This window comes from Atta colombica, unplaced genomic scaffold (assembly GCF_001594045.1).
Source record: "Atta colombica isolate Treedump-2 unplaced genomic scaffold, Acol1.0 scaffold250, whole genome shotgun sequence".
Taxonomy (NCBI): domain Eukaryota; kingdom Metazoa; phylum Arthropoda; class Insecta; order Hymenoptera; family Formicidae; genus Atta; species Atta colombica.
In genome coordinates, this window is record NW_017259349.1 from 95,413 (window position 1) to 117,503 (window position 22,091).

The following is a 22,091-nucleotide window of genomic DNA, read 5'->3' on the forward strand; positions in this document are numbered from 1 at the left end:
CAATTCATTCAAGTATCTTTAAATAACGAAAGCAACAAAATTTTAAGATTTGATATTCAGCAGTTTTTTGCAAAAGAAATATTTAATATTATATTCAATGAAATACACACGCATGTGCGATATTTTATACAGGTAATTAAATATTTAAAACATAAAATCGTACCATAAAAAAAAAGGATATATTCATTCAATTAATTTCGTTAGATTAACGTTTACTACATATTTTAACTTGGATTCAATTGTTTTTTATAGAAATAAAAATCACAAAAGATTGAAAATTGTAGTTAAGACAATGAAAAGACGACATTATATTTGTATGCAAGGAAAGATTATAATTTTAACTGTGATCATAGCAAGTAAATAAAAATGTAAATAAAAAAAGCTAAAAGAGAAGAATTTGGAAGTTGTGAAACTTGTCATCTGCACGAACAGTGAGCTTGTTCTTTATAAATATGTAACAAATTCTCTAGATTAATCGCCACTGCGATTAATAATTTGTTGTGAATTGCGAATATATTCCAACCATCGTTATTCTATATGTATAGAATAACGATAATGACGGATTGGTGCTGGTGATAGTGATGATAGTGATAACGATAGTGATGGTATAGTGGTAGGGGTGGTGGAAGCGAAGATGGTGACGGTGATGGTGGCAGTAATGGTGGCAATGATGGTGATGATTACGATGGTGGTGATGATGATGATGAAGATAGTGATGAAGTAGTGGTGGTGATGGGTGATGGTAATGGTGATACTAGCTATAAAAAGATAAAGAGCGAGAAAACTCGATGAGAAACGAGTGAGGTTTAAAAAGAACGAGTAGAGGAGAGAAAGAAGGGTGTAACTGGGCCAAACGGTAGCTACGTCGCGGTCTAGACACGCCGAACTGTGCCGTTCGGCTTCCCATCATGCTTCCCTCTCGTCTCTCTTCCTCAATTCTCCTTTCTCCTTTTCTCTTCCCTTTTTCTCATCCTTCTCTCTTTCTCTCTCGCTTCTTCTATCTCATCTCTCCTCTGTCCTCTTTTTTTCTTTTCCTTTTCTTTCCTCTCTCATCTTCTTTCTTCTCTTCTTTTCTCCATATCTCACCTCATCGCACTATATCGAGTAAAGAAATTAATGTTTCGTATTTGTCAAACTTTCTCTTTCATTTCATAACAAGGTAGTAATAATAATGAATTTCATCGTCTCTTCCTAGTGACAATGGCACGTTTCGTCAATTAGTTAATTAAATAATAAGCGCAACAACGGTCTCGCATTAATATATTTCCAGTATTAGTGACTTAAACAATAAGAAAAGAACATTTGTTCACATGCAACGTGCGTGCACGCGTGCAAGCATGAAAACACTAATGAAACACGCATCACAATATAAATAAATAGCTATGTAGCAAAATCGTTGAGAAAATGCGAAAATATCGAATAAATTATAATTTTATCAATAAATACATTACTAATGGAGAAAGGCGATATAATAAACGAATGACAAATAATAGAAATAAATATTATCTGATTTCTCTATGCAAGACAAAGGAAGATTATCAATATTTCTTAAACCATAGCTAAAGATAAAACTTAAAAAAATTAATATCGACTATAAAGTGTCTTCGATCAAATAACATAGCAATGTTTATAATACTGTTTGTAATTTTGCAATAATTAACTTTTTCGTAAGATAAGCAAAAACGAACAAAATGAGCTTCAAAACTGACACAGTAAGCAATAAGTAATACCACATATATTCCTATTCTTTTTCTTTCAAAGGAGTCATCTGTACACAAAATACTTACAAGTGAATATATTTTATATAATAAGACTTTCTTAGAATCTTTTCACTTCGATATAAAATATTTTTTGTTAATTTATATATATATATATATTGTATACTGTTTTGCAAGATGTAGACATAACGCGCAGTTTCTTTTTTCTTTTTAAACTTTTTTTTTATATAAATACATGATTGCTTTCATCTTCAATAAGTGACTTCTATTTCTGACACTATACATATACCTATATAACGCAATACTATAAAATTAAGTTAGCTTATGGTCTGTTTTATAGATAGGTGTGCCAGTTTACGCTGTACTCTAATATTTTATATTTAAAACCATATTATAAAAAAAATAAGAAAGACGAAATATTAATAAAACTGATTTAGGAAATCACAAATATGTAAAACGATATTATATTATCAATAATATAGCCTGCACTATTATTAAACTACACAATTTGCAAAAAAAAATTGTAAGAATTTTATTTTCGCATGTGTAGAATTCGTTTTTAGCTGAGTTTACATAGAAATAAGTTAACACAATTAAATATATGAATTACGAACTTCTTTAATTTTACTTCTCTAAACAGGTCATGTTTTTCAGGTCAATATTAATAAAGAGCAATATTTAATTTCCGAAAAACAAGAGAGTTTCTTTAGAAAGCCTATATTAGTATCGATGACTTTCCTTTACAATTGCATATAGTTTAATCATACAAATATATCGTATAATTACGTATATGAGCGTCACCAGGCGCATTGGCACATATTTGACTAGGTCAGTAATATTTATAAATGAGTAATATTTATAAAAGTTTCGAATGTACGTTACTATTATTCTCAAAGATACATATATCAATTTTATATGTGTTAAATGAATGATATAAATGAATGTTATATCTAATTTTAAATAAAATTATCACATCTGCACTTTATTTTTATAAATATTTATAACCAATAAAAGGAATCATTTGTTTTTTGTTCAGAATTATTGAAACTGTGCTTCGTTATACAAACTTTTAAAATCGTCCTAGCTTATAATATATAAATCAATAACGCAACTATTTTCGAATAAAATAATAATATATAGGAAAAGAAATTGAAAAAGTTTTACGAGAGAGAGAGAGAGAGAGAGAGAGAGAGAGAGAGAGAGAGAGAGTGTGTGTGTGTGTGTGTGTGTGTGTATGTGTGTTTACTTTAGCCTCGATTTTGAATTAAGCGTCCATGTCATACTACTGTTATGGCGAATATTATAGCGAATATTATGGCGAATATATTTCACTTTTTGATAAATTCACTTGGCATTCGCGAGAATTAAAAAGTAAACAAATGGGATCATTCAATGTGAGAAGGAAATATACACATTTATTAATATTACGAAATAAGGAGTTTCTCAGTCACTTCATATCGTCTTGAATAAACATCGTCATGATTTCAGTCAAATTTTATTTAAATTATAAACGTGGAAATCATGATGCTATATAGCGTCAAATTAACAATATATAATTTCAAAAAACCATTATTTTAGTCTAAATTAACGATATATTGAATAGGAGCAGTGGCGACTTAAATTAATTAAGGTTAAATTTAATACTATAGACACTAGATACTATAGATTTAATAGAAAAGTAATGTACATGTGCTCTGTAAGTATAAAAATAATTGTATAAAAGCATATTTCTTTATAGACAAATATACATTTATTTGTCCTATTTTATGATAATTTCACATAACATGGGCCTTTGTTCCACTTTCTCTATTATTAATCACATAAACTTGTGTTATTTTTTTACACATTTTAATTAAAAAACTTATAAGATGTTTTTTTTTGATGTACTACTGATTTGATGTAGCTAACTAATATTAGAAAACACAGCTGTATCGCTCAAAACAATCCTAAAAACAATCTACTCAATTTGAGACGTCCATCCATATGTTTATATATTGAACATAATGCACGACTCACAATTTTAAAATGGCATGATAGTCGAAAGCTAAAGAAATAAAGGACAATTCGACATTATTAAGTACCTTCAAGATTTATATTTTCTTTAAATGAATAATTTTCTTTAAACGCACGCGCGTGTATGTGTGTGTGTAGAGTTGCACACTTTGTCTATTATAAAATCTATTCGTACGTATATATGATAATCTTTAAAATCTTATTATAGTAGTATTTCTACCATTTCTTTAGTTCATCCAAAAAAAATTTGAATCTTACATATATTTTATTTAGATCAATCTGTATTAGGTGGTATATGTTGGTCATCTATCAGTAACGGACGGTGTAAGGAACTTTTATCGCAAAGTATCACGAGAGAAAATTGTTGCGCATCTAATGCAGCAGCAGCGACTGCTTATTCTGATGAGGATCTGGATAGTGGAAGTCTCTTCTTCTGGAGAGTTCTTGGTGGAGGTGTGCAGTGTCGCCCTTGTCGAGGTACACAAATATAAGTTATATTACACTTCATCTTCAATCGAACAATAATAATCTAAAAAAGTAGTTTTACTCTCATTTGTGATTTTATCTAAAATACTATATTCTTTCTTTCTGCGTACGTGTGTGTAATGTGCGTAATTTCAGTTATTAAAAGAAAAAAAGCAAAAATTCTTTCTCCATTCTATTATTTCTGTGCACTTAACTAGTAATAATCACGTTATCTTAAACATAATCGTTATACGTAAATGTACACAGATATGAATCGTTTTTATTTGATACAGAGAGTTGCGCGGAAGTGAGGTGCGAAGAAGGAAAAAAGTGCATAGTACGTAGAGGAAGACCGAGATGCGTGTGTAGTCCAGAGTGTAAAGCACCGCGTGGTGGTGGACCGGTCTGCGGAACGGATGGCAAGAGTTACAAAAGTCTTTGCAGACTCAAAAAGCGAGCTTGCAAGAAGGGCAGTCATGAACTCTCGGTTGCCTACAACGGCCACTGCCAAAGTAAATATGTATAAATCAATTGATTGTCTCAGTATTTTTTTGTAAAAATATTTTGCTTCTCTTTTTTTGAAATTATCAAATATTTAATGACATTATTCGTTGGTATTATTCCTTTCGCAGAAATGACAATTATGTTAATATTAAGAGTGTGTATCACAGGGCATATAAATGCAATAAAATTGAAGAAATCCGGTGATCATTTGTCGATATAATAATTGTTTCATATTTGATTCTCGTAATTTAATGATCGCACGTGTAAGAAAAGAATACTTTCATTTTGTAAAATACCGAAATGTTGATGAAAAATAGAAAATATGCGCTCGATACATCGACATAATAATACCAAATGTTTTAGTATTAAATATCGTTTACAATCTCTCTTGTACAGTTTCTCTTTTTACATGTCTCAAGTTGCTTGCATTTAAAAATGTAATATTATATAATGCAATAATATTAATGTAATTACGTAAATAAATTAATATAAAGTTTAGAATGAGCTGAACAGTGAAAAATGCAAACAATTAATATGCCAAAGCTAAGAGAATAAATTATAGGACATACTGAATAATTTAAATTTAACACATTTCTGGAAACCTCTTGAGATTATTTTAAATTAATTAAGTGATTTGAATCATGTAATTAAACGAACAGGAAACAGGACACAGCTAAGTGAACGAGAGCACGTAATTATCGGTAGAAACCAAATGGCTGGTGACTAATTGTAAGGATAAAAATAAAGAAAACCAATGCGTCTATCACGGAGGTAGTTTACGACTGTGCGTAATAACGTGCAAAGTGTCGAGCAGGTTCGTGCGCACGGGTTCGGTGCGGCCAAGGTCGGAGCTGTCTGCTGGATCAGAACCTAAGTCCTCACTGTGTGAGGTGCGCTCGCAGGTGCCCCCAAGCACTCCCGCATCAGGTCGCCGGCGCACGCCCCGTCTGTGGAGCCGACGGAAACACCTACAAGAGTGCCTGCCACCTGCGACTCGCCGCTTGCCGCGCAGGTCGCGCCATTCCCGTCGCTTATAAGGGTCATTGCAAACGTAAGTTTCTCTCTCTCTCTCTCTCTCTCTCTCTCTCTCTCACGCACACACGCACGCACACACGCATGCACGCACGCACGCACGCACGCACGCACGCACGCACGCACGCACGCGCACACACACACACACACACACACACACACACACACACAAATTTATCCTTCTTCGAACATTTACAAAGTTTCTTTTTAAAAGTCATAGAGAATAACATAAATAAAGATCTATTGCAAAGTTGTGACAAGCATACACGCTTTTTAATTATTCTAAAATTATAACAGTCAAATATATACAAAAGCAAGAACTTTTTAATTTGCTTTGCATAATTGATCTGCAATATTTTGTAAAATATCAAGAATATTGCAGATGAACTATTTATTAATTTGAACTATTTATATTTTAACAATTAACAAAATTTTTAGTGATAAAATAATAAAAACGCTCCACAGCTGTTATAATTTGACAAAGATGATACCTATAGGAAGACATGTAGGTGATTATAAATAAATAAAAATAAAAGCAAAAAAATTAGTTTTATTGATGAAATAAACGAATAGTCAATTGGCTGCTGCTTTGCATCGGAATATGTCTTATTGTTTTGCGCAATGTCGACAAAATCTCACAAGTATTCTATTTATTCCATCTACAGCAGCCAAAACACGATATCTTTAAATGAGAAATCTATGAGAATAATAAAATAGGAAATCTTTAGCGTCGCATTCAATAAAACATTGTTTTTGTTTCCCCTTACACAGTTTCAAAATGTGTATTGTTATTAAACTAAAGTTTGTAAATATCATATTTTTTAAATTGATATCTATCCTACATACTTTATAATTATCAATATTTGTTTTTTCAATAGTATTCTTTTCAATATTTTTTAATTTTAATCTTAGAACACAATCGATGTATCGAATATTGAAGAATATAATATTATTGCTGAAACGTAAATTTTACGTACAAAGAAATAGACTACCTATTGATGCAACACAAGTTTTTCACACATTTCACACTTTTAATAAAATATTTTTTGTCTAAACATTTGTAAACACAAATAATTTAATTATTAAAAGGAAAGAAAGAATTTATGGTTATGAAAGAATTTATGGAATTTATGGTTACTATAAATTCAATCCTGAAATGATATAGAATATGCAGTTCAATTGTGCGTGCGTGCGTGCGTGCGTGCGTGCGTGCGTGCAAGATCTCCATACAATAAAATAAAATAAAATATACAATACAAATAACAATATAAATACTTGAAAATTGAAATCGGAAAAATTTTATCGATCACGTTCTCTATTACGATACCAATCACTAAGGAGTCCAAACTGAGAGTAATAAATAGAATTTTTTTTTAAAGCTTGTCTTTGCTTGCTTTATCTTTTAACATGGCAAATTGTATCTCCTAATGACTATTGGAGGTACAATTTAACGATCAAAGACTTCGCTCACCTGCACTTGAATGTATCAATACTATCGATTCTAATCTTCTTAACTATTCAATTATTACTATATTATAATATTAACTTGTATGATCTGAAATCTATTTACTTTTTATTTTCATCACACAGAAGACATTCTTAAATAATTATCTGAAATTTTCATGACTTTAAGATTATTTCAAAATTAATGATCACTTTATAAAATCCATAATTAAGCGATAGAAAATGGATAACTGTAAGATATGACCTATGCTGTCGTGTTTCTCATGAATGTTTTCTATCACAAGACGAGAAGAGAAAAGAGAAGTAAAAATAAAAAAAACATCAGAAGGCAATTCCAAGATCGTTCCAGGAAGTTCATCGACCGGGATGCGATCTGCTGGGTTGCGAAAGAGAAAAAATTATTTTAAAAAGTGGAAGGAAAAAACGAGAGATAAAAAGCATAATTTTTTGTTCATTCCCGTCGATCGAAACTGCTGTGAACCCTCAACTTGGAACACGACACGATCGCTGATTATCAATCAGATTGACAGATTCTTTTCCAGGAGATCATATCAGGCATCTTTCAAGGAATATCACGCGATCCACACGACCACCTGGCGCTTTGATTATATTTCAAATAGTGTTCATTATATCATAGACACGCAATTATTACTCTAAGAAGATTTATTAATTTCTCTCACAAAATTAACTTTGAAACACAGATAAAAGTTAATTCGTTAATTTTAGTTTCTATTTGATTTTTTTTAACATTTTTTTATATCTGATTTTTAATTGCTCAGTATATAAATTTTTATAATAGCAACAATAAACAAAAAGAGTCGCGAATATGAATCTAGAATGTGTAAAGAAAAGTAGTATCGTTATGTATAACCGCAAGTGTAATCAACGCACGTTAGTATGCTTATAAATATATGTCTTTACATCATCCTTCTGGTCATTTAACGAACTAATTAACTAATTAAGTTTAACTAACGCACGCACTTATTTATTATACATATTTACTATATATTTGTGCCATTTTCACATATACGCATATAATAAACGTATATAATATGCTTACGCAATGAGTACATATGAAAATCCAAGACACGATCTTTTACATTTTCGACACTTATCTTCGTACTCTCGCACTTTTTGTCCCCGATTAAAAATAACTCAACTACAAGAATTCATCATGTATCGATTAGGATTCTCTACAGAGAATGAAAGTTCAAATTCGATTATTATTTCATAAGAAATGCGACCGTGAAATCAGATCAGTTTGATAATTGGTGGAAAACTGTGGAAGCTGAAGAGATTTGTTGTTAATTATAAAGATATTATACACACTAAAAGTATTGAGCATATAAGATACCATGTATAAAGATTTTAACAAGTATTGTTTATACAATATTATATGAAAGTAATTATGCAGGATATTCTGAGAAGGCTCATGATGGAGGTTCTGCTTTATCATTACATGACGTCTCGCAAGACGATTACATCAAGCATGCCTAACGTGTACTCTCTTTTTAGAATCTCAAAAAAAAATACAATATAAAGCAAAATAATAAAAGATGTCTTTTCCGTCGTCAAAACATTAATAATTATAAGATTATATATTTCAAATTTGAATTTTAACTGCCTTTTTGATCTAAATTAAAATTTTATTGCCATAAACGCTTGATAAAATGCTTTCAAAGCATAGCCATTCAATAGTTCTTTTGTACTTTTATTTATTTGCACGGTAATCTCTTCGCAAAATCATTACAAAATTATTATAAAATAATATGTATTTAAATATTATATATCTTCATTCTTGTTGTCAATAACATTGCTATTACATTAATATTCAGTTTTATCTTTTAATAAATTTAAAAAAATCTTGACTCAAAAAATTACTTAAAATTAGATTTGTAAAAAAAATATCTGTAAAAATATCTTATGAATGCCAATTCCATATACAGCAAAATGTCCCGAAATTTAAGGATAATATTACTGCAACATGGAACTTTATAAAAAATTGAGTAATAAAAGTGTAAGCCATTTTTTCCGTAAAGTAATTTTTTAAGTATAAATGGTTAAAGTTTGACAAAAACATTAATTAAAAAGTCATATCATATGATAGTGTGCATACAGCGGCAATGTTTTGTTCCTTTATTATTAGCTGCGTTCAGCAGAACGTTTATTTTGTAATTGTTGGAAGTTTTCTTTGCACTGATTGGATTATACTTTTAGATCTGGATGAATAATCCTATTTCAGACAATCATAAAACGATTGCAAAATTGTTGTGTTGTGCTGAACACAGTCATTATTAAATATTATTATCCTCGAATTTCGGGGAATACACCCTATATATCTATTAAAAGAAACTATTAAATAGTCTAATGACTTATTGTTTAATGATTTAAATACTTTCGATACTACTTTGCGTTTTGTCTAAAATTTCATTTTTTGTGTTAAAGATGGCGTAGTCTGTTGAAACAATGACAACGTGTCTTCAATGTATCATATTATAAGCTACTCTATAAGATGTTAAAAAGTCTTTTTTTTCATCATCAATTTATATATTAAAAAAAACTTAATATTCAAAGTGCTTTATTTAACTAGAGACAAACAAAATGCATTGTTTAAAGGCGCCTATGATATGATTAACGTATGCCAACATGAGCAAATATCATACACGTATATATGTACATGACATAATTATCTATATTGAATGTAGATCAATGTTTAATGAATGTGGACGAAGTTGGCATATACGTCTGGCCATATTGTCTGGAGGTGCCTTTATATTTTTAGCAATTGTTTAGCAATTTTGTTTAACATTATACATCCTATTAATTGGCATATTATTTTCTGTAAAATACGTAGTTTCCTTTCTTGGCTTTCTTTCTCGGTTTTTGAAAAATTTTGGATGTCTCTAATTAAAATCTCTTTTTAAATTCGATACTGAATAACAATATTATGACAATTGATTGCACACGCGCGTGTTTAATGAAAATTGAATATTTCATTCAGTTTTTTTTATAAATTTATATGTCATAAATTTAATTGGAAAAGTGAAAGTTGGTTTCTTTGCAAAGCATTTATTAAATTTATTTTTTAAGTGCTCTGTTTTATTTCAAAAAATTATTTCTATCATTCGGTATATTAATAAAATTTAATTAAAATTAAAGGAAAAGCTATCTATCAAAAAATAAACGCGAGATTGAGTAATGCTCTTGTTTAAATGTTTCCAACTGCAAATCTGTAAAATGTTCTCTCTCTCTCTCTCTCTCTCTCTCCCCCCCCCCCCCCCTCCTTTTCTCCTTCTCTTTTGTTTTTCAAAAAATTCTCCTTCACCTTCTGGAAACAGGTGAATCGCACGACCGTAAGGTTATCAAGATCAGTTTATATTAATTCAAAAATGAGATAAAGAAGAGTCTGCGTTAGACGCAAATAAAGTGGAGTATATATCTTGGAGTATATATCTATGTATATGGAACATACCGTACGAGTTCTTTCTAGAACTCAAAAATAAAAGGAAGAGAAAAGAGAAGAACGTTGAGGATCGAAGAGAATCGTGTTGTTAGAACGATGGAGAAGTAACGAAGACAAGAAGCGGCAAATGCAAATCGAAGAGAGTAAAAAAAAACGAAGAAGGAACAGAAAGAAGGAACAGAAGATGAAAAAGAGAAGACGAGACAGAAAAGTATCAAAATAAAAGGAAAAAAGGGGAGAGAGTAAGGCGGAGCAGGGCGAGTAAAGTTTGTACAAGAAACCGCAGCAGCCCTCCACGAGTCTGTATGGACACAGTCCCCGGTAACAGTATTCAGTATAACGCCATACACTGACACGGTACAGCTTGGCGAGGCCACGGACGTCTGACCAGTGCCAAGCACCGCGCTGTCCGTGCCAAGTTCGTCTTTTTTTATTAGACTCTGGCACAAGATTCTACCGTCTTCCTTTCTCTTTCTCTCTCTCTCTCTCTCTCTCTCTCTCTCTCTCTCTCTCTCTCTCTCTGTTTTTCTTTCTCTCTTCTCATTGGTCGATGGACCGATATCGTTTCGTCTTGCTCTACTGTTTCCCTCCTTCTTCTCACAACCATATCAACATCCACGTGTTCACGTCTCAACATCGACATTCACCGCTGCATGCCTCCAGCTGAATACTTCTACATTGCGAATCAGCTCTCTCGCCAGCGCGCCATGGTGCCACCCCACCAGACCACCGATCTTTTACCTCTTAACACATCTCGCTCCCACTCATTATGTTTTTCACCTCGCGCCACTTAAGTTTCTACATCTATCCCCATAGCGATGTCGTAGTCATGATGCTCGATACTGTAAACAATCCACGAAAGAAACCTTTGCTGATTTGCAAACTATATGCACGTCGTGACTATACTTTACATATCCTCGTGACAACAAAACGATTCCGCGGACGATACTCGTGCGCCAACGGCGACTATCAATGTCGTGCTACTTTTCTTAAGTACCACACGTATTGTACATATATACATTTGCTGAAGTACTAAACTCTTTTTAGCGTTTTCGTTGTACTTTCAATTGCATTGTTCTTTTTTGTAAACAATTGATTTGGTATCATCCATGATGAAGAATTACGATATTTTATCTAATAATAAATAACACTTGTTTCGAACTTAATATTATAATTACCATCGCTTTACACATATTATATAATAGTTACACGGTTATTAGACAATTCTGCAAACCAATCATCAAATCAATCGAGCAAAAATTTATTCGTAATTACTTTAGCATTGCCACATGTTGACATGTTGCAAGTGTACTAAGGAAAAGACTTGTTTTTATACAGCATGCATTATTATGTTCCTTTCGCGAACACTATCAAATATTCCTTGTAAATATTATAAATGATTGTAAATTTAATAATAAAGAATTATGGGGTGATAAGTTGCTTCTATTGTAACTTAACTGCTCATAATGTACTAATACTACGAAATAGACAATGGTGAAAATTTCAAATTTTAGTTATCCTCAGTTAGGATATCTATCAAAAGAATATTTATCAAATAAAACGTTGCGTTTGATTGTTGATAGCGAAATTTTAGATTTATGGATGAGTTTTTGGTGTCTTATCGTGAGAAATAGAAATCACTTTAGTTGTCTTGCCTTAATTCTGACACTCCTACAGATAGAATTGTATGATTTCTCAAATTCGGATATCGAATGGAATGTATTTATATTATAGAGCTTAATATTCCTTTAATAGATTTATAACTTTCAAGTATATACATATATGTATACATTTCCAGCTTATATTTTTTTATATACTTACTCTATAGTATAGTTTTACATATACTTGCTTTTTTTTCTTTTCTTTCAGATATAATATATTTATACAACATATAATATATTTATAAAATGTTAAAATGTATAAGTATTTGTGATCACAAAGTAAAACTATCTATACCGACTTAAAAATTTGAAATAAATTGCCTAGTAATTATTCGGAAAATGAATAGGAGTTTGTACAATGTTCTATAATGAAATTAACTGACGAAAGTGACGAGTCAAAGTCGATTAATCCATATTAAATGTATAGCATAATTAGTTCATCAAAATTGAATTGTAGATTACTTCTACTGTGTGCAAAATTGTTTATTTTCTACTTATACACACACACACACACACACACACACACACACACACACACACATACACACACACACACACACACACACAATAATTATTATTTCTTTCTTTAGCGGTACAAGGGTACATTATTCCTACCTCATTGTCAGTGATATTTTCAATCTGTACATACACTTGAAACTTGAGTTCTCCATAGCAATCTATAATATATATTGACAATCTCTTTTTTTGGCCCGTGAAAACGAATTCTCATGCGAATGAAAAAAAGTAAAAAGAAAAGCTAACGATCACCGCGAGGTTCAGAGGATCAGCATGGTATATGTAGTACGTGTGTGCGACGAAGAGGTAAATAAGTAAATAAAACAGCCGGTTTAGCGACGAGGTGTCGCGATGCAAATAATCGTCTTTCTCCGATTCGAGGATCCGAGGCGCGAAAGTGCACGCATCTGTAAATATACATACGGCAATACCTATGCTCACGGAACGTATATCAACTTTTCTCGAACCTCGTCACATCTTCTTGTCTCCTCCTACCTTTTCCTTCGTTCTCCCCTTATATAGTTCCGCAATATCTTATACTCTCTTAAAGCTTTTTCATTGTGCGGTCGTTTATTTTTGTCACTGAAGGCATTAAGTAATTTGCTTATTTTTTCGACTCGCCAATGCAATGGAGGATTCGTACACGTATTGACATCATTTCTCATCCGTCAATACTTGACGCGGTTCTTACATGCCATGCTGACGGCAAATGATGCGGTGCGATGAGAATTATCCGGTTGTCGCATGGCAAATTATGACTGCTGACAGAGACGGAAATGGATAATGGCATAGAAGAATAAAATTATAATCGAGAAGAGAAATATCATTTCTATGATACCGTTAGAAACGTAAAAAACGTTACATATATATGTATAAATATGGATAACTGTTATCATTACGAGCGCAATTACAAACAATAAGTTACAGAGAGAAAGAATGAAATATATTTTTAATTGTATCTATCTACTTTACACATAACTCATAATAACATTACAATACATCCAACATTTGCAGTCTTATCATATGTCTCCTGCACTTGGATGATAGTTATTAAGATAATGTTATAATAAACATGAAACATGTTTTTTATCATGTTGTTTTATCATAACGCTATCATTTAGATCATAATGTAATTATCAGATTAGAGAAAAAGATATATGACGTCAAAAAACCTTTTTCCTTTAAAGGAGTTCGAAAGCAAATGTAAAATCAAAATTTCTCTTATTCTATTTTTTAATAGTTTTATTGTTCCAGTTTGAATGCACAATTATATTATACTTAACACTAGAACCGCGGATCTAAATGAACTCAATCGCAATTCAAGGTAAATCTGACTTTTTATGAGGGAGGGTTATCATCATAAAATTATTTGTAATTAATTATGATTATTTATGAAAAATCACAAAAAATCTAAAGCTCCACGTATAAATCCAAATTGGAAAATTTGTGTGTGTGTGTGTGTGTGTGTGTGTGTGTGTGTGTGTGTGTGTGTGGGTGTGTGTGGGTGTGTGTGTGTGTGTGTGTCTGTCTCAGATGGATCAAAAACGGTTCTAATACTACAAAAGTTATCTATTGGAAGAGACTATACTTATATATAATAAAACGAAACTATTCGATATTGATCTGAATTGCTTTTTAGTGTGTATAAATATATGTATAAATATGTCTTTGATTCAATATAAAATTTAGAGTGAGAAAAAAATAGGTTGCGCGCGATTTTTGATGAAGTAATACTATATTATCATATATCATATAGCACGCATTTGATGAGTAACCTAACTTAACCTAACGACGATTACATTTAAATTGTGTGATGCAATTCGAGCGTTGACAATGTTATGTCAATGCTACGTTAGACTGAATGCCCAATGACTTTTTTGTATATATATATATATATATATATATATAGTATATAATTGCATTACTTTTCTTCTTTTATATTAAAATCTACATTCGCGTGTCAAAAATCAGAGTTAAAGTAATCTGAGTTAAAGTAATCTGTTGCCAATTTATTATTAATTAATACTCACGTTAAAAGTAGACCATTAGCCTAAAAATAAGTAGTATCACACATCGTATCGTTTTATCACGATAGAAATCACGTTTGCGAATGAGTCAATGTCACGAAATTGCCAAGTGACAAAGATAGAATAGGTCTTAACGATTGATTTAGGGTACACTCGCTTTGGCCGTTGTAAGCTTTATTTTATTCTTATCTTTATCGCTCTTTATCTTTATGCAGAAGGAAGATAGGATAAAACTTAAGCGAGAGCGAACGCACTTCTAGTCTTTTGTATTCTCTCTGCACACAATTTCGAAATACATACAGATCAAAGAGGTTAAAATTAGATAAAACACAATTATTTGCGCAGTTATTTAAAAAAATGTGCTTTTTTCCAACAAACATTTGGATATAGAACGGAAAATATATTATAATTATCTTTTGTAAATATTATAAAAACTATTGTACTTTATAGAAGGAATATATGGAAAACTGACCAATTAATTTTAAGTAATATCATATATCTATAATATGATTTAACGAATATTTAACAAAAAAAAATATGCAGAATGATTACTTTAATATGGTAGCAGTAAATATATTAGTGATTTATCAATGACTGTTTGCTGCGATCGATCTTAACGCATTTACTCTGGGTATCTATCATGAAACTTTATCTCTAGAATGGAAAGTGAAAATTTTAACCATTAAAATTAATGGAGAAATTTTTCACTTTTCACTTTTCAGCCTAGGAAAAAAGTTTTATGATTGATAACTTGATTGAATCAATAGTTGTAAAACATGCGGTAATGGTGCTTTCAAGGTGCTTGTAAATTGATAAATTTCCCCTATTAAAAAATCAAAGTAATTTTCAAGTTATTTGATTTTGACAGAAAGCGCAGACTGTACCAAGATACGCTGTAGAGAGGGCCAAACTTGTTTATCCGAAATGAAGTCTGGACGACCACGTTGCGTGACCTGTATGTATCGTTGCCCCCGGAAGCGGGAGCGCATCCGGAATAGGACGCATCGTGACAGAGATCGAGAGCGAGATCGAGATCCGTCGATGACCATGTTATGTGCGACAAATAACATCACCTATCCCAGCTGGTGTCACATTATCAAGGACGCCTGTGTTACTGGTTTCGTTCTTGAAACACGGCACGCGGGCCCTTGTAACGCTTACGACACGGCTCCCTTTTATATTGGTGAGTTAATAATTATATTAATCAAATTTTGTGTAACGCACGTAACGAAACTGCTACCGTTTGGCAAACTGTCGAGATATTTGAATTTGAATGAATTGTTAAAGAACATGGAGTATTGCCAGAAATTTGATCTCAATATAATTTCAATGTCGATAAGACATTGTCGGCGGAACGATTCAATAATAATGAAATATAGACAAATTAATTGTCATTGTAAAATGTCGGAACAGTGGAACATTTCGGATATTTTTCGAATATTTTTTGGACAATGTGATGTGAAATAAGATAATGTGTCTTAGAAACTTAAAAAGTCAGAGATCTTATTGAATTGTTGAATGTAGCACAACATATGTCTAAATATGTACTTATAGCAATGTGCCGTACATAGCGTTGTAGTTTAGCCATATTTATTTTATATGTATATCTTTCTCTGTGAGGTGAATGAGTCATGTCACTCGCGTCGCAAACGCCGAGTTGTAATTCGTTCTAGTTACAATCATTCAGTATGGAATTTGTGTTGCTTGCGCACGAATCACGTACGATATACATACCTACTGCCTACATAAGTAATGCCTGTCGAACGCATTCGATCGTGACATAAAAACATAGAGAAGGGGGAATATAGAGAGATAAATTTCTAAAATTCAATGGCTATCGCATTTCCTATCCATTATCGCACTAAAGCGATAATCATCGGTGGATTGTTTAACAATGTTATTAACAATCTTAAATTATACATATATTGAACTGATCTACTGAAATTCTTTTCTCAATAACAATTCAAAATATCAATTATCTAACTGCTGAAGAATAATACTTTAGATAATATGTTTAATCATTCAAAGAAAATTTAAATAATGAATTAATAAATAATAAATTTCATCTAATATTGTCATCCATGGTTTTTCATCGTCTTTCCACGGCCTTCTGTCAGATTGCGTGATTTGTGTGTACATCATAAAGAAATCTGCTGCATGTTGTATAAAAAAAAAGAGATAATTCTGTTTCCATTTCAATCGCTTTCAATTGCGTTTTATGAGAATAATTCATTTTATGAAACAATTATTTACAATTTATTTACTACGATTTCCTGTATACATTAATTTTATAATTTCAGAATAAAAGAGCAATTGTAATTTAATATGTTAATAATATCGCTTCATAATACATCATATTTATACATAACTTAATATTGTCAACTTTGATTCAATCACAGATTTGAAAACATGTAAATCTAATCGACTATTGTATCATCGATTAAAGAGTGGCATATTTCTACAAAATTGGACAAAGCTAGGCATGCCCGTGAAATAATTACTTCTCAAGCAGTTTCAAGAAAATCATTTTCATGTCCCAATAAGAGAGAGAGATTACTTATATAACTTAATAATTACATTTTCTCTTTCTATGCAATGTCATTTATTCCTTTCCTGGCACAATAAGCAATAATTTTGAAAAATGTAAGCGATTCCGATTAATCATAAATCATTATTGGCCCGAATGTATTATTAATCCTCAATCACAAAACTATAAAAACTCATCCTAATCTACATTATTTATATTTTAGACCCGAAGTTTTTTCTCTCACAAATTTCAATGATTTTAATTAATTTTTTTTTGTTTAACAAAACGCCAAACTATTGTATATAAAATTCAAATCTGTAAGCAAAAAAATTTTGATCACAATGGCTGCGTTCAGCAGAGAAAACTAATCAATTAGCGCTTAGTGATACTTTAACAAGATTATTTCCTACATTTAGAACGAGAAACTAAAGGTAAGAACCAATCGTAAAAGATTTACCTACTAAGCGTTAATTTTCTCTGCTGAACGCAAATAAAAATTTTGTAAAGAAGAAAAGTGTAAAAAAAGAGTGTTCAAAAAAATCAATCTTTACGAAAAAAAAAATCAAAAAACAAAACTAAATATCATCTTAGAAAGAGGACATCATAAACTTTTTAAGAAGAAAAATATCATAACATTTAATCTCAAAAGTACAATTATTTATCAGTGGGTGAAGTATTTTAATTGAAGTATGATTTCAAAACAAGGCATGACATCATCATAGAATGGTATACTCTCAACTTTTCTAAAAATGATCCATCATTTCTGTTTCTTCTCCTAACTCATGCTCTTTTACTAAAAAGGTTAAGTAAAAATGTCAGCATTACAAAATAGTAAAATATTAATTTTATTATTAGTAGGAATAGTAGTTTCTTATATATATATATATATATAATATAGTCAGTCTGAACTAAACTCTTTATCTAAAATAAACAGTAAACATCTCTAGCTACTGAAAGTTAAAATCCAAATGTATGTAACAAGAGACAGATGTTTAAAAACGTCTCAGGTTATTATGACCCAATCTCTATAACGTCGGATTAAATTCGCAAAAAAATTCGTCTCTTTTTATTTATGATTTTATTCTACCAAAAGTAAACACATCTAACGGTCGTCTTTCACGCTTTTAAAAGACACGTTTTCCATAAATAAAACTATTTTTTCATTAAATATTCAATTTCAAATATTAGTACAATAAAAAACTTACAAATCTAATAGCTTAAGTTCGGAAACATTATCCGAGTGACCTAATGAGTTAGTGTATCGTTTTGTCCTTGGTTTTTATCCTTGTTATTTATCCAATGTTAAATAAGAATAAGATAATAGACAGGAGTATCTGAGTAACATTTCCGCAGTCCTTATATAATACATCGTCCGTCCATCCAAATAACCCATCTTAGATTTTTCAAGCGTCCCGTTTGAATATTCAACATAAATATAAGTAAAAATTGCCGTACGGCGATTATTAGAGGAGAATTCAAAGTGAATTTAGCTGTAATTCTAAATCCTGGTGTCAATCATACAAAAATACCAATTAATTAATTAAAACTTTTTTTTTATAAAAAAGACTCATTGATGTAGTTGAGAGTTAATTACGAATATTAAAACAACAAGAAGAAAGGAATTTGAAATTCGCCAAATATTTTATCTTTTTACAGAGGAAGACAACACTTCGAGCAACTACGGTGTTGATCTGGCGGACGAAGATACAAAAGTGAGTGATGATTACGCCAAATCTCCTTATGGAGATTTACGCCTCCATTCTGTACCGTTCTTGTAGCTTTAGCGTTTTCATAGTTTAAAAAGCGACATTCAACGAGAAGTTGACAGATAGTCGTAACGCGATTTGATTCTTTAGTTTAGAAATTTAAGTGGATCCTAAAATCGTCTATTTTATCGACTTAATAGGATTTACACACATACAATTTACATGTCATTAATATATCACTGCATATTACATACTACATCAATATCTCATGAACACTTACACATATATATAAATTTTCGTAAAACATTTTCGTATCGAATTGAAAACTCGATGTTATTATTTGTTCGTGTAAATTATTGTAAATGTTACAATTTCGTAAGTATAAATTATAAAACTTTTATTCAAGCAAATATTATGATATTAACGGTTCTATACACCATATTGTATACTAGGAAATTATAAGGAAAATTTCAACTTTAAGAAACTTTCCGTTCTCCAGTATAAACTCCAGCTCACAGACATGTATTAATGCGTACACTTTAATTCTGGAAAAAGATTTTCAAATTTGTAAAGAAGAAAAAAGTACGACAGAAAAAGTATTATGTTTAGTCGGTAAAATAGATAGCTTTAAGATTCTCTTAAGGGGATGCTGGAGTGACTGTCGATTGATATGATAAAACAAATTCTTAATTCAAATAAATCATAACGACATATTAAATAAAAGGTTACATGCATTAAGTAAAACAATACATATATTAAGGCTCAATTTTATAATTCATGATTAACACTTAAGCGAGATTCAACTTATTCCTCATCTCTTTCCAATTCAAAGTTGAATTGAACTTCGATTAAGAGTTAATCGTGATAGTTGTGAGGTTGGGCCTAAGTAGAAGTACATTACATACATTGAGTAAAACATTACATATATTTTTTTGCTGTTATATCCTATATATCGCATGAATACTAGCTTAGAGAGCACAGAGTTGTCTAAAAGATGACTAATTTGTTATAAAGATGTCTTTTAGTGAAAGAATATAGTAATCGACGAAAAGATAACTAAATAGATGTCACACTGCTAGTCATCTTTACAGCTTTTTATCCATATGATAATTAAAAGATGACTTCTGTAGATATTTTTTAGTCGTTTTTAAGATTTCTTTTAGTTTTTGTATTTTGACATATTTAATAACATTAGATTCCTGAATTAATTTTTACCCAAAACTAGACGAAATTGTATGACTGTTAATATACATCTTATTTATGAGTCCTGCAATGTTTGCCATGTGCAAAAGCCATTATCTTTCATAGTCCCCTACTTTGGGGACTCGCTTCTAAAAAATATTTCATTAGTGTTCATTAGAAGACGAATAAAATTTCTCATAATGTTTGCATTTTTTATTCTGTTCTGTATAGTTTTTAAACAAGAGAAACTAAACTCTATTGCGTCTGTCTGATAGCAATCTTACATACTGCGGTGAGTGATGAAAAGTATCAAGTGGAAAGATATTTTCTTTATGTTACTTTTTTGATAATATGAAAAGATATCTTTTAGTTGACTTTTCACTTTGCCGAAAAGATACACAAAACAACCAGAAAGATGACAAAAAGACATTCTTTTTAAATTGTTTTTTCGATAAAACTAAAAGACATTTTATAAACATCTTTTCGTCTTGTCGAAAAGACAAACTAAAAACGATATCTTTCCATCATCTTTTAGATATCTTTTCGATTTGTCGAAGACAACATTTCGTTATTTTTCAGTATTTTGTGCTGTCTGGAAGATTATGTACACTCAGATCGTACTTTTTCATTTTACTTCTTGTAAGCTTCAAATTCATATAATTTGAAGATCTCACTATATTCTTTACATTATTAAAACGTAATAGAAATTACTTCTTGTTTGGATATACATATACTTGGATTTTATTTAATGCTTATATCATGTGAAGAATAACCTACATAATAACAGAAAACTATATAATTTACAACATTTTTTGTTTTTCATACAGGTTTGTAATTTACCACAACTATTTGCACATTTTCTTTTATTTTGGAGGATCTTTTATTTTGTATAAGGAAAACGAAGAAAATGAAAAGTGCGAAATGTATGATTTGTTGGTATTACATCATGGTAGACACCAGCATCCCTTTAATAGGTGCTCACGACGGCCTGAAGAAGTGGCAAAGCGTGAATTTAAAAAATCGATACTAATACGTAATGCGTCCGTTATTTCTTCCGACAAATAGATTAGAAGAATTTTTATGAGGCTTAACTCATAACAAAGGATAGTTTAGCACAAAATCATTTCTAGTTACTTTAACTAATTATAAGAGCAAAATGGTTAAGGAAAGAGTCATATCAAAATACTTGAATAAAAGCACTCGGTATTCTCAAAAAATGCTCAAGCATTTAGAAAGCAGTTAGAACATCAGTTTTTATTTAACATAAACAATGTATTTATTTAACGTAAAAGATGTATTTATTTTAATTTTTAAGGCCGCTGATACACATATATACATATATTTATGTGTACGTATGTATATACACACAAAATTGTTTATAAATTCAGAACCGCTGTGATTTTCTCGTATTTTACAAAAATTTAAGTATTTCGATGAAAAAAAATCGTAGAGAAGATTTCAAAAGCATTTCAAAAAAGAAAAATAGAGTTTCAAATCGGTGTTTGAATTTCTCTATTATTATTTCGTTTTTAAATTACATAAAATCGTAATATGCGCGCGCGCGTGTGTGTGTGTGTGTGTGTGTGTGTGTGTGTGTGTGTGTGTGTGTGTGTATAGAAAAAGTAATACATTTACATAATAAAATTTTGTACAATAAAAAATTCGATATCTTTGTGAATCAACGTAACAATTTTTTTCAAAAAGCATTTTAAAGCTCAGAAAGTCTACTTTAAAATGTTTGTTAAATTTCTTCTAATGATGTTCCATCCAGGTAGAATGCTTAGAAAAATAATAAATATTAAAAAAAAAATTT

General features: G+C 30.7%; 1 protein-coding gene across 1 annotated transcript in view; it reads left to right on the plus strand.

The window, feature by feature from the left end:
- The window catches only part of LOC108688940 (follistatin-A), a 26,225-nt gene extending 7,057 nt beyond the window's left edge, over positions 1 to 19,168 (plus strand). Inside the window, exons 3-7 of the mRNA XM_018195491.1 lie at positions 4,020 to 4,208; positions 4,490 to 4,708; positions 5,515 to 5,751; positions 15,732 to 16,046; positions 19,047 to 19,168. Coding sequence (XP_018050980.1) covers positions 4,020 to 4,208; positions 4,490 to 4,708; positions 5,515 to 5,751; positions 15,732 to 16,046; positions 19,047 to 19,168 — 1,082 coding nt within the window. The remainder of the gene's footprint in view (positions 1 to 4,019; positions 4,209 to 4,489; positions 4,709 to 5,514; positions 5,752 to 15,731; positions 16,047 to 19,046) is intronic.
- Positions 19,169 to 22,091: the final 2,923 nt, after the last annotated feature.